This window comes from Schistocerca piceifrons, chromosome 4, assembly GCF_021461385.2.
Source record: "Schistocerca piceifrons isolate TAMUIC-IGC-003096 chromosome 4, iqSchPice1.1, whole genome shotgun sequence".
NCBI classification, from domain to species: Eukaryota; Metazoa; Arthropoda; class Insecta; order Orthoptera; family Acrididae; genus Schistocerca; species Schistocerca piceifrons.
This window is the reverse complement of record NC_060141.1, coordinates 255,730,964-255,747,511: the sequence shown is the minus strand read 5'-3', so window position 1 is coordinate 255,747,511 and position 16,548 is coordinate 255,730,964. Positions and strand designations below refer to the sequence as shown.

Here is a 16,548-nt window from a genome sequence, read left to right as displayed (position 1 = left end):
TCAAATAGGGGTAATGCAGGAGTAGGGTTAATAATGAATAAAAAAATAGGAGTGCGGGTAAGCTACTACCAACAGCATAGTGAACGCATTATTGTGGCCAAGACAGACACGAAGCCAATGCCTACTACAGTAGTGCAAGTTTATATGCCAATTAGCTCTGCAGATGATGAAGAAATTGATGAAATGTATGATGAGATAAAAGAAATTATTCAGGTAGTGAAGGGAGACGAAAATTTAATAGTCATGGGTGACTGGAATTCGAGAGTAGGAAAAGGGAGAGAAGGAAACATAGTGCGTGAATATGGATTGGGGGAGAGAAATGAAAGAGGAAGCCGCCTTGTAGAATTTTGCACAGAGCGTAACTTAATCATAGCTAACACTTGGTTCAAGAATCATAAAAGAAGGTTGTATACATGGAAGAATCCTGGAGATGCTAGAAGGTATCAGATATATTATATAATGGTAATACAGAGATTTAGCAACCAGGTTTTAAATTGTAAGACATTTCCAGGGGCAGATGTGGACTCTGACCACAATCTATTGTTTATGAACTGTAGATTAAAACTGAAGAAACTGCAAAAATCTGGGAATTTAAGGAGATGGGATCAGGATAAACTGACTAAACCAGAGGTTGTACATAGTTTCAGGGAGAGCATAAGGGAACAATTGACAGGAATGGGGGAAAGAAATACATTATAAGAAGAATGGGTAGCTCTGAGGGATGAAGTAGTGAAGGCAGCAGAGGATCAAGTAGGTAAAAAAACGAGGGCTAGTAGAAATCCTTGGGTAACAGAAGAAATTTTGAATTTAATTGATGAAAGGAGAAAATATAAAAACGCAGTAAATGAAGCAGGCAAAAGGGAATATAAACGTCTCAAAAATGAGATCGACAGGAAGTGCAAAATGGCTAAGCAGGGATGACTAGAGGACAAATGTAAGGATGTAGAGGCTTATCTCACTAGGGGTAAGATAGATACTGCCTACAGGAAAATTGAAGAGACATTTGGAGAAAAGAGAGCCACTTGTATGAATATCAAGAGCTCAGTTCTAAGCAAAGAAGGGAAGGCAGAAAGGTGGAAGGAGTGTATATACGGTCTATACAAGTACTTGAAGACAATATTATGGAAATGGAAGAGGATGTAGATGAAGATGAAATGGGAGATACGATACTGCGTGAAGTGTTTGACAGAGCACTGAAAGACCTGAGTCGAAACAAGGCCCCGGAAGTAGACAACATTCCATTGGAACTACTGACGGCCTTGAGAGAGCCAGTCCTGACAAAACTCTACCATCTGGTGAGCAAGATGTATGAGACAGGCGAAATACCCTCAGACTTCAAGAAGAATATAATAATTCCAATCCCAAAGAAAGCAGGTGTTGACAGATGTGAAAATTACCGAACTATCAGTTTAATAAATCACAGCTGCATAATACTAACGCGAATTCTTTACAGACGAATGGCAAAACTGGTGGAAGCCGACCTCGGCGAAGATCAGTTTGGATTCCGTAGAAATGTTGGAACACGTGAGGCAATACTGACTCTACGACTTATCTTAGAAAATAGGTTAAGGAAAGGCAAACCTACATTTCTAGCATTTGTGGACTTAGAGAAAGCTTTCGTCAATGTTGACTGGAATACCCTCTTTCAAATTCTAAAGATGGCAGGGATAAAATACAGAGACCGAAAGGCTATTTACAATTTGTACAGAAACCAGATGGCAGTTATAAGAGTCGAGGGGCACGAAAGGGAAGCAGCGGTTAGGAAGGGAGTGAGACAGGGTTGTAGCCTGTCCCCGTTGTTATTCAATCTGTATATTGAGCAAGCAGTAAAGGAAAGAAAAGAAAAATTCGGAGTAAGTATTAAAGTCCATGGAGAAGAAATAAAAACGTTGAGGTTCGCCGATGACATTCTAACTCTGTCAGAGACGGCAAAGGACTTGGAAGAGAAGTTGAACGGAATGGACAGTGTCTTGAAAGGAGGATATGAGATGAACATCAACTAAAGCAAAACGAGGATAATGGAATGTAGTCGAATTAAGTCGGGTGATGCTGAGGGAATTAGATTAGGAAACGAGACACTTAAAGTAGTAAAGGAGTTTTGCTATTTGGGGAGCAAAATAACTGATGATGGTCGAAGTAGAGAGGATATAAAATGTAGACTGGCAATGGCAAGGGAAACGTTTCTGAAGAAGAGAAAATTGTTAACATCGTGTATAGATTTAAGTGTCAGGAAGTGGTTTCTGAAAGTATTTGTATGGAGTGTAGCCATGTATGGAAGTGAAACATGGACGATAAATAGTTTGGACAAGAAGAGAATAGAAGCTTTCGAAATGTGGTGCTACAGAAGAATGCCGAAGATTAGACGGATAGATCACATAAATAATGAGGAGCTATTGAACAGATTTGGGGAGAAGAGGAGTTTGTGGCACAACTTGACAAGAAGGAGGGACCGGTTGGTAGGACATGTTCTGAGGCACCAAGGGGTCACAAATTTAGCATTGGAGGGCAGCATGGAGGGTAAAAATCGTAGAGGGAGACCAAGAGATGAATACACTAAGCAGATTCAGAAGGATGTAGGTTGCAGTAGGTACTGGGAGATGAAGAAGCTTGCACAGGATAGAGTAGCATGGAGAGCTGCATCAAACCAGTCCCAGGACTGAAGACAACAACAACATCAGATGGAAAACCACCTCAAAAACCATCAACTGGCTGGCCAGCACACCAGACCTCGACACTAATGCGCCAGGTGGATTCGTGCCGGTGACGGGCTTCCAGCTCGGAAAGCAGCGCGTTAGACAGCACTGATAACTGGGCAGGCTACCTAGGGATTACTACAAGCAACTTCAACTGGAACCATCGCATAGAAAAGCTAGTGGAGGAGGCGAACCAAACACTTAGAAGATTCAGCATATTCAGCAACGACACTGCCGAAACTACGTTGATCCGCCCTCATCTGCAGAAGAGCTGCATCATATGGGATCCTTACCAGATGAGATTGACTGAGGAGATCAAGAAGCTTCACTGGATAGCAAGTTGTTTTTCATTATCGTGAAATACGAAAGAAAGTGTCGCGGATGTGACATGCAAATTGGGGTGGCAATCATTAAAACACAGAAGCGGCTTGCTTTTTTTTTGGCAATTTCGATCAACAAATTTCTCTTCCGAATGCCAATATATTTTTTGAAATTCCACCTGAAATGTAAGAGAAATCAGAGATCGCACTGTATACGGTAGGCCTTTAGTTTTCCACGTGATATTCGAGAGTGGAAAGTCGAGAATCAGCCTGAAACTGCTTGCATAAATCCTCTGCCACAAAGTAGTCATGTAGATGTTTAGCTGGGCATCAGTTGAAAGTTGCCTGTTCCTGTGGCTGCTTGCCCCTCATATATAGGCATCAGCCTCGCTCACTCACTTACAAGGGGAGGCCACAGTATTCGGATCATGTATTTCCATTAAACTATGAACACTTTTATTAGTCCATTAGGTCAACACAGTGTGTTAGTAGTAAAGCGCACTACTTAGGCATTTCTGGAATATTGCAGAAGAAATTTTGCGCGTAATCGTTGGATAGCTGGAGGAAGTCCGGCTCTTTTTTCTTTCTTTCTTAATTTATATTTTTGTAGCGCTGTTCACGTTATTTCACGTATATTACATTCTGAAAGTAACAAAATAAAAATAAACGCCTATATTTGCACGGAAGTTTACTGAATTTCCAATATTATTTGACTGTTTACTAACTTCTATTATTACACCAAATATTATATCCGTCCACAAGTAAATTACCAACGCATAAGGTTTTCCTGAAAGTGTATGCCTGTCGTGATTTGCGAAATCGCTTTGCCGGCAATCAGGTAAGCTATCCGTTATTGCTTTGCATCTGGATGCCTCTACCTGCAGACACAGGTTGCCAGTACGAGCGACAGGCTTGGAAAGCCCAAGTGATACATCGATAAATAAAGGTATAAATACCTTTGTTCCCTAACACAGTGAGTTACAGTACGCCATCATATAAAGATAACGTACGATTGAACATCCGATGTACTTTAGACATTACTGTATTTATGTTTTCTTCTTGTCTCCTTAAATCGTCCTTCGTTTTCAAACTACGAAATCCATTTATCCTGAGAATTTGTGCATTCCAAGTGGGGCATTGTTTTGCCAGTCTCACTACTTTTATTTCTGTCTCCAAGGTAGTGAGTCCACCTTTGGAGTGGAAAAATTTCCATCTTCACGGAATAGGCCTTCTTGATCTACTTCGTTCGAATGAGTATATCGACGGTAGACAGATGAATTTCCTCTCCAGTCGCCATTGCATCTGCACAAATCTTTGTTAATTATTCTGTATCAATAACTTCGCTTCTTCAAGGATACTATGACAGTATACAATCGCATCTTTTAACTGGCGCTTTCCAACTTTTTTGTGCATTGAATCTTCATGACATTCATCATCCGCAGTAGTCGAATAATTGGGAGTACCTCCGTTTTTGCAATAAAAATGTAAATTTTCTGATTTTCCAAAAATTCGCACTATTCGTTCTTGCTACACTGGTAAGGTCTCACCGCTACTCAAGTCAACTGTCGAATGTGGCCAGTCTCTCTGTCTGCAGTTCGAAGCGTCCAAGTACAAAGCTGTTCAGGGTACCGTCTCGATTACAGGTCTAAGATTGGTTGGGTGGATTATCCGGGGGGAGGCGACCAAACAGCGAGGTCCCATCGGATTAGGGAAGGATGTGGGAGGAAGTCGGCCGTGCCCTTTCAAAGGAACCATCCAGGCAGTTGCCTGGAACGATTTAGTGAAATCACGGAAAATGTAAATCACGACGACCGGACGCGAGTTTGAACCGTCGTCCTCCCGCATGCGAGTCCAGTGTGTTAATCACTGCGCCACCTCGATGGGTCAGGCCTAAGAGATTTCGCAAATCACTACACGCGCACATTTTCAGAAATACATTATGCGTTTGGTCGTTTACTTGCCGATAGTTATATCTAATATTTGCTGTAATAAGGACAATTATAAATAGTCAAATAAAATTTGTTGTTCAATAAACGTTCATGAAATAAATACAAGTAAATACAGGTGATGACTTTTCATTGTATTATGTTTCAAATCTAATATACAGTATATGAAACTACGACCATAGTTTGAAAAAAAGTACATAAACTAGAAAAAAAAATAATGAGCAGGACTCGATCCAGTGATTCACAGATTACGGAGCTAGAACGCTAGCCAAATGACCTACTAGATAGTGTCGGAAGTTCCATGCGGCTTTTCACGGATGATGCTGTAGTATACAGAGAAGTTGCAACATTAGAATATTTCAGCGAAATGCAGGAATATCTGCAGCGGATAGGCACTTGGTGCAGGGAGTGGCAACTGACCCTTAACATAGACAAATGTAATTTATTGCGAATACGTTGAAAGAAGGATCCTTTATTGTATGATTATATGATAGCGGAACAAACACTGGTAGCAGTTACTTCTGTAAAATATCTGGGAGTATGCGTGCGGAACGATTTGAAGTGGAATGATCATATAAAATTAATTGTTGGTAAGGCGGGTGCCAGGTTGAGATTCATTGGGAGAGTCCTTAGAAAATGTAGTCCATCAACAAAGGAGGTGGCTTACAAAACACTCGTTCGGCCTATACTTGAGTATTGCTCATCAGTGTGGGATCCGTACCAGGGTTATTTAGTGAACGTGATAGCGTTACGGAGATGTTTAGCAAACTCAAGTGGCAGACTCTTCAAGAGAGGCGCTCTGCATCGCGGTGTAGCTTGCCGTCCAGGTTTCGAGAGGGTGCGTTTTGGATGAGTTATCGAATATATTGCTTCCCCCTAATTGTACCCCCCCTAGGAGATCACGAATGTAAAATTAGAGAGATCCGAGCGCGCACGGAGACTTTCCGGCAGTCGTTCTTCCCGCGAACCATACGCGACTGGAACAGGAAAGGGAGGTAATGGCAGTGGCACGTAAAGTGCCCTCCACCACACACCGTTGGGTGACTTGCGGAGTATAAATGTACATGTAGATGTAGATGTAGATCATGCCATCCCGTGCTGAGAGGGCGCAACGCGCCGGTACTTCATCGACGCATAAAACTTCTTTTGCGATTTTTTCGAAATCGCCTTACTACTTGCACATTATGTAGTCCTAATGGACTAATAAAAGCATTCAAAATGTGAAGTAAAAGTATGTTCCGAACGTCGTGGTCTCGCCCTTGTTAGTTATTACCCATTGTGCGTCTAGTCAATAGGGCTATAACACAGCAACAAAAGGGGTTTTATGTTTCCGTGGAATGCAGTTACAGCTGTGCCGTGACATCGCTGTGCAGATTACGGCGCTTTGTGTCTTACAGCTCAAAGCTGGGTGAACTGCACCGCGGCAAAAGCGACTTCAATTATTGGAGGAAGACGAGACGTACTAGCGTAAATACGCAATGAATTTTACTATCATCTGGAAGGTTATCATTTTCCCGATGGAGGGCAGAGGCAAATTTTGTGAAAAGTAAATTAGAACTTGTTCTTGAACGTAAATGCAAAGAAGTAACAAAAGTTCAAAAGCTTAATTGTCCTAAGAGTAAGTAATTTTCACCTCATGTTTCTGTCTTCATTCATGGAAAAGATATACATTTGAATCTTTTTGAGACGACTTTCAGCTGCATTACAACAGTTTGTAAATGAAAAATAAGATCTTTATCAACGGAAAACCGGAATTACCATCTCTCTCTTTGTTACGAGATTCGTTCAACAAGTATGGTAAGAAGAGCTCTCTTTGTACGAGGCAAAGGAGACAATCCAAGCTTCTAATCATTGCGGTAGATAGAGGTAGTTGTGCATTTGCGCTTCGAAATATATTTACAACGTGGAGGGGTTTAGGGATACATGGTCGGCGATTGAACTGCGAAGTGTTGCGTTGCATTGAAGCAAAGGGCCCCTACAGAATTTCACCGCCTACTAATAGAAGTTTATGGGGCAAATGGTTTTGGGCCCAGAATCTAATGGAGGCAGAACACATGTGCAAGACGACCGACCATAGGTCAGCCTGCCCGCCCGGCTAGTAGCGCGGTCTAACGCGCTGCTTTCCGAGCGGGAAGCCCGTCCCCGGCGCGAATCCGCCCGTCGTATTTATTAGTGTCGTGGTCCGATGTGCCGGCCAGCCTGTCGATGGTTTTTAGGGCGGTTTCCCATCTTCCTCGGTGAATACGGGCTGGTACCCCTTGTTCCGCCTCAGTTACACATTGTCGGCGATTGCTTCGCACTCTCTCCACGTACGCGTACACCTTAAATACTCTACCACGCAAACATTTGGGATTACACTCGTCCGGTATGAGACGTTCCCGAGGGGTCCACTGGGGGCCGAACCGCACAATAACCCTGTGTTCGGAGTGGGGCGGCGGTGGGGTGGGTGGACTGCTGTGGCTTGTTGTGGGGTTGTGAACCACTGAGGGCTACGGCGGGGACGAACTCTCTCCGTCGTTTTCAGGTTCCCAGTTAATACAATACAATACAATCCCTAGGTATACAGTTGAATCTACGCCGTTTAAATTTATGTCATTCAGCGTGAAACCGAAATTTAAAGGACTTTTTATACTCATATGAAGAACTTCATACTTTTTATTCAAAAATGTTCAAATGTGTGTGAAGTCCTATGGGACTTAATTGCTAAGGTCATCAGTCCCTAACCTTGCACACTACTTAACCTAAATTATCCTAAGGACAAACACACACACCCATGCCCGAGGGAGGACTCGAACCTCCACCGCCATCTTCTCATTATGTCAATTTGTGGCTTCCATATTGTTGCTTCCCCTCAAAGTCGATGGAGCGAGTTCCTACCGCCTGTTCGGAAAAAAGCATAGTCCTGTGGTCATCCGCTGTCTTCATGCTGCTTGGTCCTCACGCCTTTCCTTCCCCGCCGTTTGGTCCGCCTTGGCATGCCGACCGAAAGAGCCAAGCCGTCAGATACACAGCACTGTCTTTCCATTTTTTCAAATCAGCCCTTCTTAATATGTTTTGTTTTATATTACGCTGCGCAACATACCGTTCGCTCACAAGTGATTTTATTAACATCATTTGTGAATAAATGTTCAAAAAATTCTTCAACTGTTAGATGAGAACTTTGGTTTCAGTGCTTCAGAATTTTGATTTACTGCCTCATCTACTGGCTCCAAATTATAGGACGGTGCAACACTGGAGCATTCAGGAATATCAGTCTCTATTTTCCTTCGAGGCTGTTTATCCGGTCGAAATTCTAAATACTGGTCTTTTTCATTTTCATCCACATGTATAGTCCAACAACATGTACAATAACTCGAACATAATGTGTTCCATCATCAAAACCTTGTCCATCGGTTAGTCAGTCAACATAAAGTGGTAGTGCTAGTTTGTCAGTATCAATTGCTTCTGACGTAAGGTAACCTGCTGCTTCTTCTATTCTTAAAAACATTTTTGTTCATGTATTTGCTTGCAATCCTTCATCCATCCTCATGTGAGGACACGGTTTAGAATCAGTGTTATGAATAGAAAAAGAAACTAAACTTAAAATTCTCCAGGACCATACTTTTTATTGTTTACAGTCAATTACCACTTCTTGCATCTTGCTGATATCTAGATTAAATCTTTTTTTTATTATTCTGGTATCTTCAGTAGATGGTAAATGACAACTCATCTACAAACAATCTAAGAGGGCTGTCCAGTTTGTATCCTCAATTGCTTTTATAGATTAGGAACATCAGAGCAGCTATAACATTTCCTTTAGGAAACCCAGATATCGCTTCCTACTTCATGAGTTTCTGTCAGTTACTACGAATTGTCACCTATCTATCAGGATACCACGAATATGGTAACACAACTGCGACGATGCTTCCGAGGTATACAGTTTGATTAGAGGCCGCTTGTGACTGCCAGTGTCAAAACCTTTCTCCAAATATAGAAATATGATGTCAATTTGACATGTCCTGTCGATAGCAGGCATTATCTCGTGCAAACAAAGAGCCAGCTGTGTTACACAAGGAGTATGTTTTGCAAAACCGTGTCACTAGGTCGTTTTCTTCTGGGTAATTCCTGTGTTTCAAAATCCTGCTTCAAATCAATATCAACGATATGATGCTCAACGATATGGTGCTAAAATTCAGAGAATTACTTCTATATTGTTTATCGTGTGTTGCACGGACCTGTACCATTTTTCAGTGCTTAGGTCCGACTTCTTCATCGAACAAGCTGTTGCGAATGTGGGTTGGATAAAACGTAGTGACAACAGTGTTTTAATTCATACCAGACTCAATTGAGAGATATTCACCGTATTGCATGCCCTCTATATATTCGCTCCAGATCTCTATCACCTTGCCCCACAGTGATTGAAGGCATTGTACACAGCGCGCTCATCTCTGTCCATGTCTCTCATGGACAGCCCTTTGGCTGGATGATGTCTTCTCTTGTATCGTGTGCCATGTAGAAGTTCCTTTATTTTGGCGAACAGGTTATAATCGAATGGACCGATATAGGGTGAATACGGTGGGTGTTCCAGTATCTCCTACCTCCACATGCGCAGCAGCTCCTGCATGTGTTTCGCCATGTGGAATCATGAATAGTCATGATGGGATGCAGTGGTAGAAAGTGCCGTCGTTTCTTTCTAGGTGCGGCACGAAGGTGATGTCCCAAGAAACTACTGTAGTAGGACTGTAGTAGGCTGCAGTGACCGCTTGTTCCTGTGGCACAACGTGATGCGGGATTAAACGATGGATGTCGTGCGGCACAACAACCATCGCTTTGGAACTTGCTGATTCATGGCGCACGTACTGTGGGCGAGGAGAACCAGGACGCTTCTATTCATTGGATTGCCGCTTTAATAGTGGCTTGTACGAACGAGCCCAGGTTTCGTCCATAAGGACGACTCTTCCAAGGTAGACTTCACCCTCCCTGTGATATCGATTGAGCAATTCTTCTGCAAGTGCATAACGATGCCACTGTTGCACCTCGGTCATTGCATGTTGTATCAACCCACTGCAATTTCGCGGAAACGAGGAATATAGTGCAAAACGTGTAGCACTGTTTTATGGAACACGCCCACCTCTGTAGCTAACTCACTGTCAGTCCAGTTCACGTCCAGCGGGAAGGCAAGGAGTTCAGTTGTCGTATTCTCCATTGAGGGGTCCCCCGAACGGGGAAGATATTGAATGACATCGCTGCCATCCCAGAACACTGTCCTCTATATCATCACCGTACGATATGGCAATGCTGCATCACCACTCGCCTCATGCTGTCACCGACGATATTGTTGTGCACTTTAACCACGTGACGCCTAAATCTTGATCCACGCATTTTGTTTGTGTTCCCTAAACATACCGTCAGGGTGCTTCAACATTACTGGCCTCCCGCACTTTGAGACAATACACACTGCAAGTGACACAGACACAGCCATCGCTGCACACTGCACTACTTCAACTGCTATAACTACAGCTACAGCTATAGTCAGCGTGCTTGCCATTTGACAGACATCTGTCATTTTACAACATCGTTGCCACTAATTTTCATCAAATTCTCGTATCATTGGTAAAAACAAAGTTGCACAATGTGATCAAAAGTATCCGGACCCTACCCCCCCCCCCCCCCCCCCCTCCACCTGAAAAAAAAAAAGGTTTCATATTAGATGGATTGTGCTCCCACCTAATGCCAGGTACTCCATATGAGCGGCCTCAGTACTAATTAGACATCGTGAGAGAGCAGAATGGGGTGCTCCACGGATCCCGCGGACTTCGATCGTGGTCAGTTAGTTAGGTGTCACTTGTGTCATACGTCCGTACGCGAAATTTCCACACTCCTAAACATCCCTGGGTCCACTGTTTCCGACGTGATAGTGAGGAAACACGTACAGCAAAAAAGCGTACAGGCCGACTTGGTCTGTTGACTGACAGAAGCCGCCGAAAGTTGAAGAGGGTCGTAATGTGTAATAGGCAGACATTTATTCAGACCATCACACAGGAGTTCCAAAGGATCCACTGCTAGTACTATGACAGGCGGGAAGTGAGAAAACTTGGATTTCATGGTCTAAAAGCTTCTCATAACCTACACATCACGCCGGTAAATGCCAAACGACGTCTCGATCGGTGTAAGGAGCGTAAACATTCGACAACTGAACAGTGGGAAAACGTTGTGTGGAGTGACGAATCACAGTACACGATGTGGCTATCCGATGGTGGGGTGTGGGTATGGCGAATGCCCGGTGAACGTCATCTGCCAGCGTGTGTAGTGCCAACAGTAAAATTCGGGGGCGGTAGTGTTATGGTGTGGCCGTGTTTTTCATGGAGGGGGCTTGCACCCCTTGTTGTTTTGCGTGGCGATATCACAGCATAGTCCTACATTGATGTTTTAAGCACCATCTCGCTTCCCAATGTTGGGGAAATTCGGGGATGGCGACTGCATCTTTCAACACGATCAAGCATCTGTTCATATTGCAAGGCCTGTAGCTGAGTGGTACACGACAATAACATCCTGTAATGACTGGCCTGCACGTAGTCCTGACCTGAATCCTATAGAACACCTTTGGGATGTTTTGGAACGCCGACTTCGTGCAAGGCCTCACCGACCGACATCGATACCTCTCCTCAGAAGAATGGGCTGCCATTCCCCAAGAAACCTTGCAGCACATGACTGAACGTATGCCCGCGAGAGTGGAAGCTGTCACTAGGCTAAGGGTGGGCCAACACCATAATGAATTCCAGCATTACTAATGGAGGGCGCCACGAACTTGTAAGTCATTTTCAGCTAGATGTCCGGATACTTTTGATCACATAGTGTTTTTGGTCAGCACACATAAGTGAATAGATTAAAATTTACCTCGCGTTTGTATCTTCAGACATGTAGAGGATATAAAATCGGATGAGACTTTCTGCAGCATACTGTGCTCATCACTACGCAGAACAATGTGTTAGTCATGCCGCTGGTTTCAGCATGGCAACTACCGGCTGGCGACTTACTCGTAGTTGCAGGTGGGGCTCTGGTAGCCCTGTCCCGGGACGGACGAGAAGTACACAAAGAAGAAGGCGGCCGGCAGCAGCCACAGCAGCGCGATGCAGGCGGACGTGTTGCGGTGGGTCATGATAGCCGGGTAGTGCAGTGGCCGCAGGATGCCCAGGTAGTGGTTCGCCGCCAGCGCCAGCAGGTGCGCCACCGCCGCGATGATGCCTGAGGAGGGGCGCACTCAGCCGCAACCACGCACATCTGAGGTTGCTCACAGTCCCAATCAAAGTATCTGGAAATGTACTGCTACATTATTGTGTTGTGAATTGTAGCTAACTGTAATATTATTTATTTCCGATAGTTTTCGTTTTCTTCCCCCTTAGCATCAAAAGCGTTTCCGTTCATTTGATTCTGTCACGTACATATGCATAAACATTTCGTGCTGGTACACTCGTCATTGCACTACTGCCATACCAGCCATTCATAATGCTCTTTAATACATAGTTACAAATTTTATAGCACCCTCGGAGGATTGTTAGAAGAAAAAAAGGCACAATAATCATTAGCGCCCATTAATTATCCCCATGATGTCCTTTTAGGACAACACACAAAAAAGACCGCGAAATCAAATCTAAATGAGTTATTTATAAAGATCGCATTATAAAGTTGTCCACTAACTTCGTTATCACTGTCTTGCAACACGACAGCTATGTACACAACTGACAATTAAAATTGATACACCATGAAGATAACGTGCTAAAGACGCGAAATTTAACCGACAGGAAGAAGATGCTGTGATACGCAAATGATTAACTTTTCAGAGCATTCACACAAGGTTGGCGCCGGTGGCGACACCTACAACGTGCTGACATGAGGAAAGTTTCCAACCGATTTCTGATACACAAACAGCAGTTGACCGGCGTTGCCTGGTGAAACGTTGTTGTCATGCCTCGTGTAAGGACTTTGATAAAGGACTTTGACAATGGTCGGATTGTAGCCTATCGCGATTGCGGTTTATCGTATCGCGACATTGCTGCTCGCGTTGGTCGAGATCCAATGACTGTTAGCAGAATATGGAATCGGTGGGTTCAGGAGGGTAATACGGAACGCCGTGCTGGATCCCAACGGCCTCGTATCACTACTAGTCGAGATGACAGGCATCTTATCCGCATGGCTGTAACGGATCGTGCAGCCACGTCTCGATCCCTGAGTCAACAGATGGGGACGTTTGCAAGACAACAACCGTCTACAAGAACAGTTCGACGACGCTTGGAGCAGCGTGGACTATCAGTTCGGAGACAATGGCTGCGGTTACCCTTGACGCTGCATCACAGACAGGAGCGCCTGCGATGGTGTACTCAACGACGAACCTGGGTGCACGAATGGCAAAACGTCATTTTTTTCGGATAAATCTAGGTTCTGTTTACAGCATCATGATGGTCGCATCCGTGTTTGACGACATCGCGGTGAACGCACATTGGAAGCGTGCAATCGTCATCGCCATACTGGAGTATCACCCCGCGTGATGGTATGGGGTGCCATTGGTGCCATTGGTTACACGTCTCGGTCGCCTATTGTTCGCACTGACGGCACTTTGAACAGTGGACGTCACGTTTCAGATGTGTTACGACCCGTGGCTCTACCCTTCATTCGATCCCTGCGAAACCCTACATTTCAGCAGGATAATGCACGACCGCATGTTGCAGGTCTTATACGGGCCTTTCTGGATACAGAAAATGTTCGACTGCTGCCATGGCCAGCACATTCTCCAGATATCTCACCGATTGCAAACGTCTGGTGAATGGTGGCCGAGCAAGTGGCTCGTCCCAATACGCCAGTCACTACTCTTGATGAACTGTGATATCGTGTTGAAGCTGCATGGGCAGCTGTACCTATTCACGACATCCAAACTCTGTTGACTCAATGCCCAGGCGTATCAAGGGCGTTATTATGGCCAGAGGTGGATGTTCTGGGTACTGATTTCTCAGGATCTATGCACCCAAATAGCGTGAAAATGTAATCACATGTCAGTTCTAGTATAATATATTTGTCCAATGAATACCCGTTGATCATCTGCATTTCTTCTTGGTGTAGCAATTTTAATGGCCAGTAGTGTATTTCCTTTTGAACGGGCTAGGAGTGGAATGGAGAGATCAGTTTGAGCTTGGCTGGAAACAAGTACCATGTTGTGCTCGACACAAGAGACCAGTAAAATACCAGAAGAGGGCTTACTAGCGTACAACTTCACTGCAATAGCTTCCGTCACTAATCATTTCCAGTTTGTAAGCGACAGCAGGGCAGCAGCTACGGTGGCAGCCTGGACTAACAACCGCAAACATCAGATGTGCACTCGACCAGTCAGTTGTGGCGAGGCAGTGTTAAGCAGTGGTCATGTGGTCATGCGTAGTGTTTCAGCGCTGTTGAGTCACAAATGGCAGTGGAGCGATATCTCTACGCCAAGTGTTCGACATTTTCCAGAGTATTTTGAAGAAGAGAGAAATATGTCATGCACTTCTTGACTCCCGAGCAAAAAACTACGACGCTTGGACGACAGCCGCGACCTGACTGAAATAAAATAGCAGACAGTTCTTTTCTGAAAAAAAAAAAGGATCATCACAGACGTGGCTTAGCCTTATCAATACTAACCTACCACGAAACGACAAAGTGCAGAATAGGCTTCTGATGGCTCGCCGAGACCTAAGAAGGTGTGAATGTGACGCATGAGTTGAATAATATCCCAAAGAAGTAGTTTTCTCGCAATTTCATATTCACATGGTTTTATGAACGTTGTGTGCATTGTACAGTTTTGCTCAAAAGTATCCGAACGACCTGAATTGCATTTCGCCTGATTCGCATGCAACCAGCATAGAGCAGCTGTCTAGCAGGTCCTCTAATGACTCCTTGGTACAGTCGTTTGACTATTGAAAATGGTTCCGACAAGTTTCCACTAGAAAACACTGCTCTGTATCGCAATAACTCAAGATGTAAAGTTATACCATGATACTAGAAAAATCGGGGAACACCTTATCACAGATAAGACTGTCCTTCAGGCTTGTAAGCTCACATTTATTACAGTAAATGACATACCCGAAACTTTACCACTCTCATTATTACGTCAGATAGGTAATGCACATAGTAAGTTCGTCGTATTCTCTTGGAAGTAACATACCGTACTTATTATTTAACACAAAATGAGATTAATAATTTAAGTTATTCACGAGCAGCTAGTTGAGAATATGTATGAAATTCAAAAGATACGACGAACCGTCTCGTTTTGCGTATGGATTCAAACCCAGGTCATGCAGACTAAGCAAAGATTTCGTGACTGACGGAAACTAACAGTCATTCCTGACTAGACTTACAGAGAGTGATATACCTAGATTTCAGATAGTATCAGTTAGCAAATATCAACTTTAAATTACATAACGTAAACATTTTTAACGGACGCGAATTCCTACCCAGCATCTATTGTCCCTGTTAACGAACTACGAGAGATGTTAAATATTGCTTATTCACAAGTAACTTACTTGAAATGCCGTGGGGTAAAACTTTGTGTTAGATAGGGGAACCCAGAACCTAATCGGATTGTTATCGAAGCACAATCAACTGTGACATATCCGATTTTCTCGACAGTAGCTAGATGTTTTAACAGAAACATTAATGTTTTCCTTCCCAGGACTCCAACCCGGCACCTATCGCTGTTATATTCTAGAGAAAACGAAGGTTAAATATGGGTTTGTTACACGAGCAGCGACATGTGAGCATGTTTCATCTAGAAATAATATGAAGAAGATTTGAGTACTGACTAGGAATCGAATCCCACACATATTGTTGTTGACTACACACACAGAGACGTCAGCCACCGAATTTTTCTCCGCCAGCAGCTCGGAATGACATCCTTGAACTTACAGTAATCTCTCGAACAGTTTTGTATCTCACTGGGAGTCAAAAACGTCAGATTGCGTTAGTGTTGACAGCGAATGAAAATGTATTAAAAATGAAAATTATTTACCACCAGCAGATAAGTGTTCTCATGCTAGAGCTTGATAATACATAATGAAAACTTAAGTGCCGGGCCAGGATTCCAACCCATTCACGCGCATTATGTGGAGATGTTGAGGAATCTGCAGTTTCGAACAAACAACAAATAGTAGTCGAGCTGTATTGTCACGAAGGGATCAAATTCGTCGTGGAGGGCGGTCTGAGTTGCATTGCAAGTTCAGAACCAATTTCATCGACATACACAAGCTCAAATAAAAGATGGCATAAGTATCCTGTGTTTCATCACTAGAAATAAATAACTAGTATAAGAGTTCCTACATTTCGCCACTCTTGACTTTATTGTGGTTCAACCTAACGTCTACTTGTTAGAGAAGGGATATCATGTTTAATGTGAATATCATACCTCAATGCCATTATACCTTCTTCACTTGGCGTAGCCAGAAGACAATAGAATCTGTCTCTTCCTATTAAAAATCATCGGGAGAAGTTGGAACCGAACCCAGACCATCAGCAAAGCATCCTATCATCAATCCAACAGACTACCAAATCCACTTCTCTGTGACTCATTTTTCTATCGTAACGCCATTG

General features: G+C 43.6%; 1 protein-coding gene across 1 annotated transcript in view; it reads right to left on the bottom strand.

Moving 5' to 3' along the window:
* Nucleotides 1–16,548, bottom strand: part of LOC124795769 (beta-3 adrenergic receptor-like) — a 123,865-nt gene that overhangs the window by 46,897 nt on the left and 60,420 nt on the right. The window contains exon 3 of the mRNA XM_047259853.1: nucleotides 11,976–12,183. Within this exon, the coding sequence (XP_047115809.1) occupies nucleotides 11,976–12,183 (208 nt within the window). The remainder of the gene's footprint in view (nucleotides 1–11,975; nucleotides 12,184–16,548) is intronic.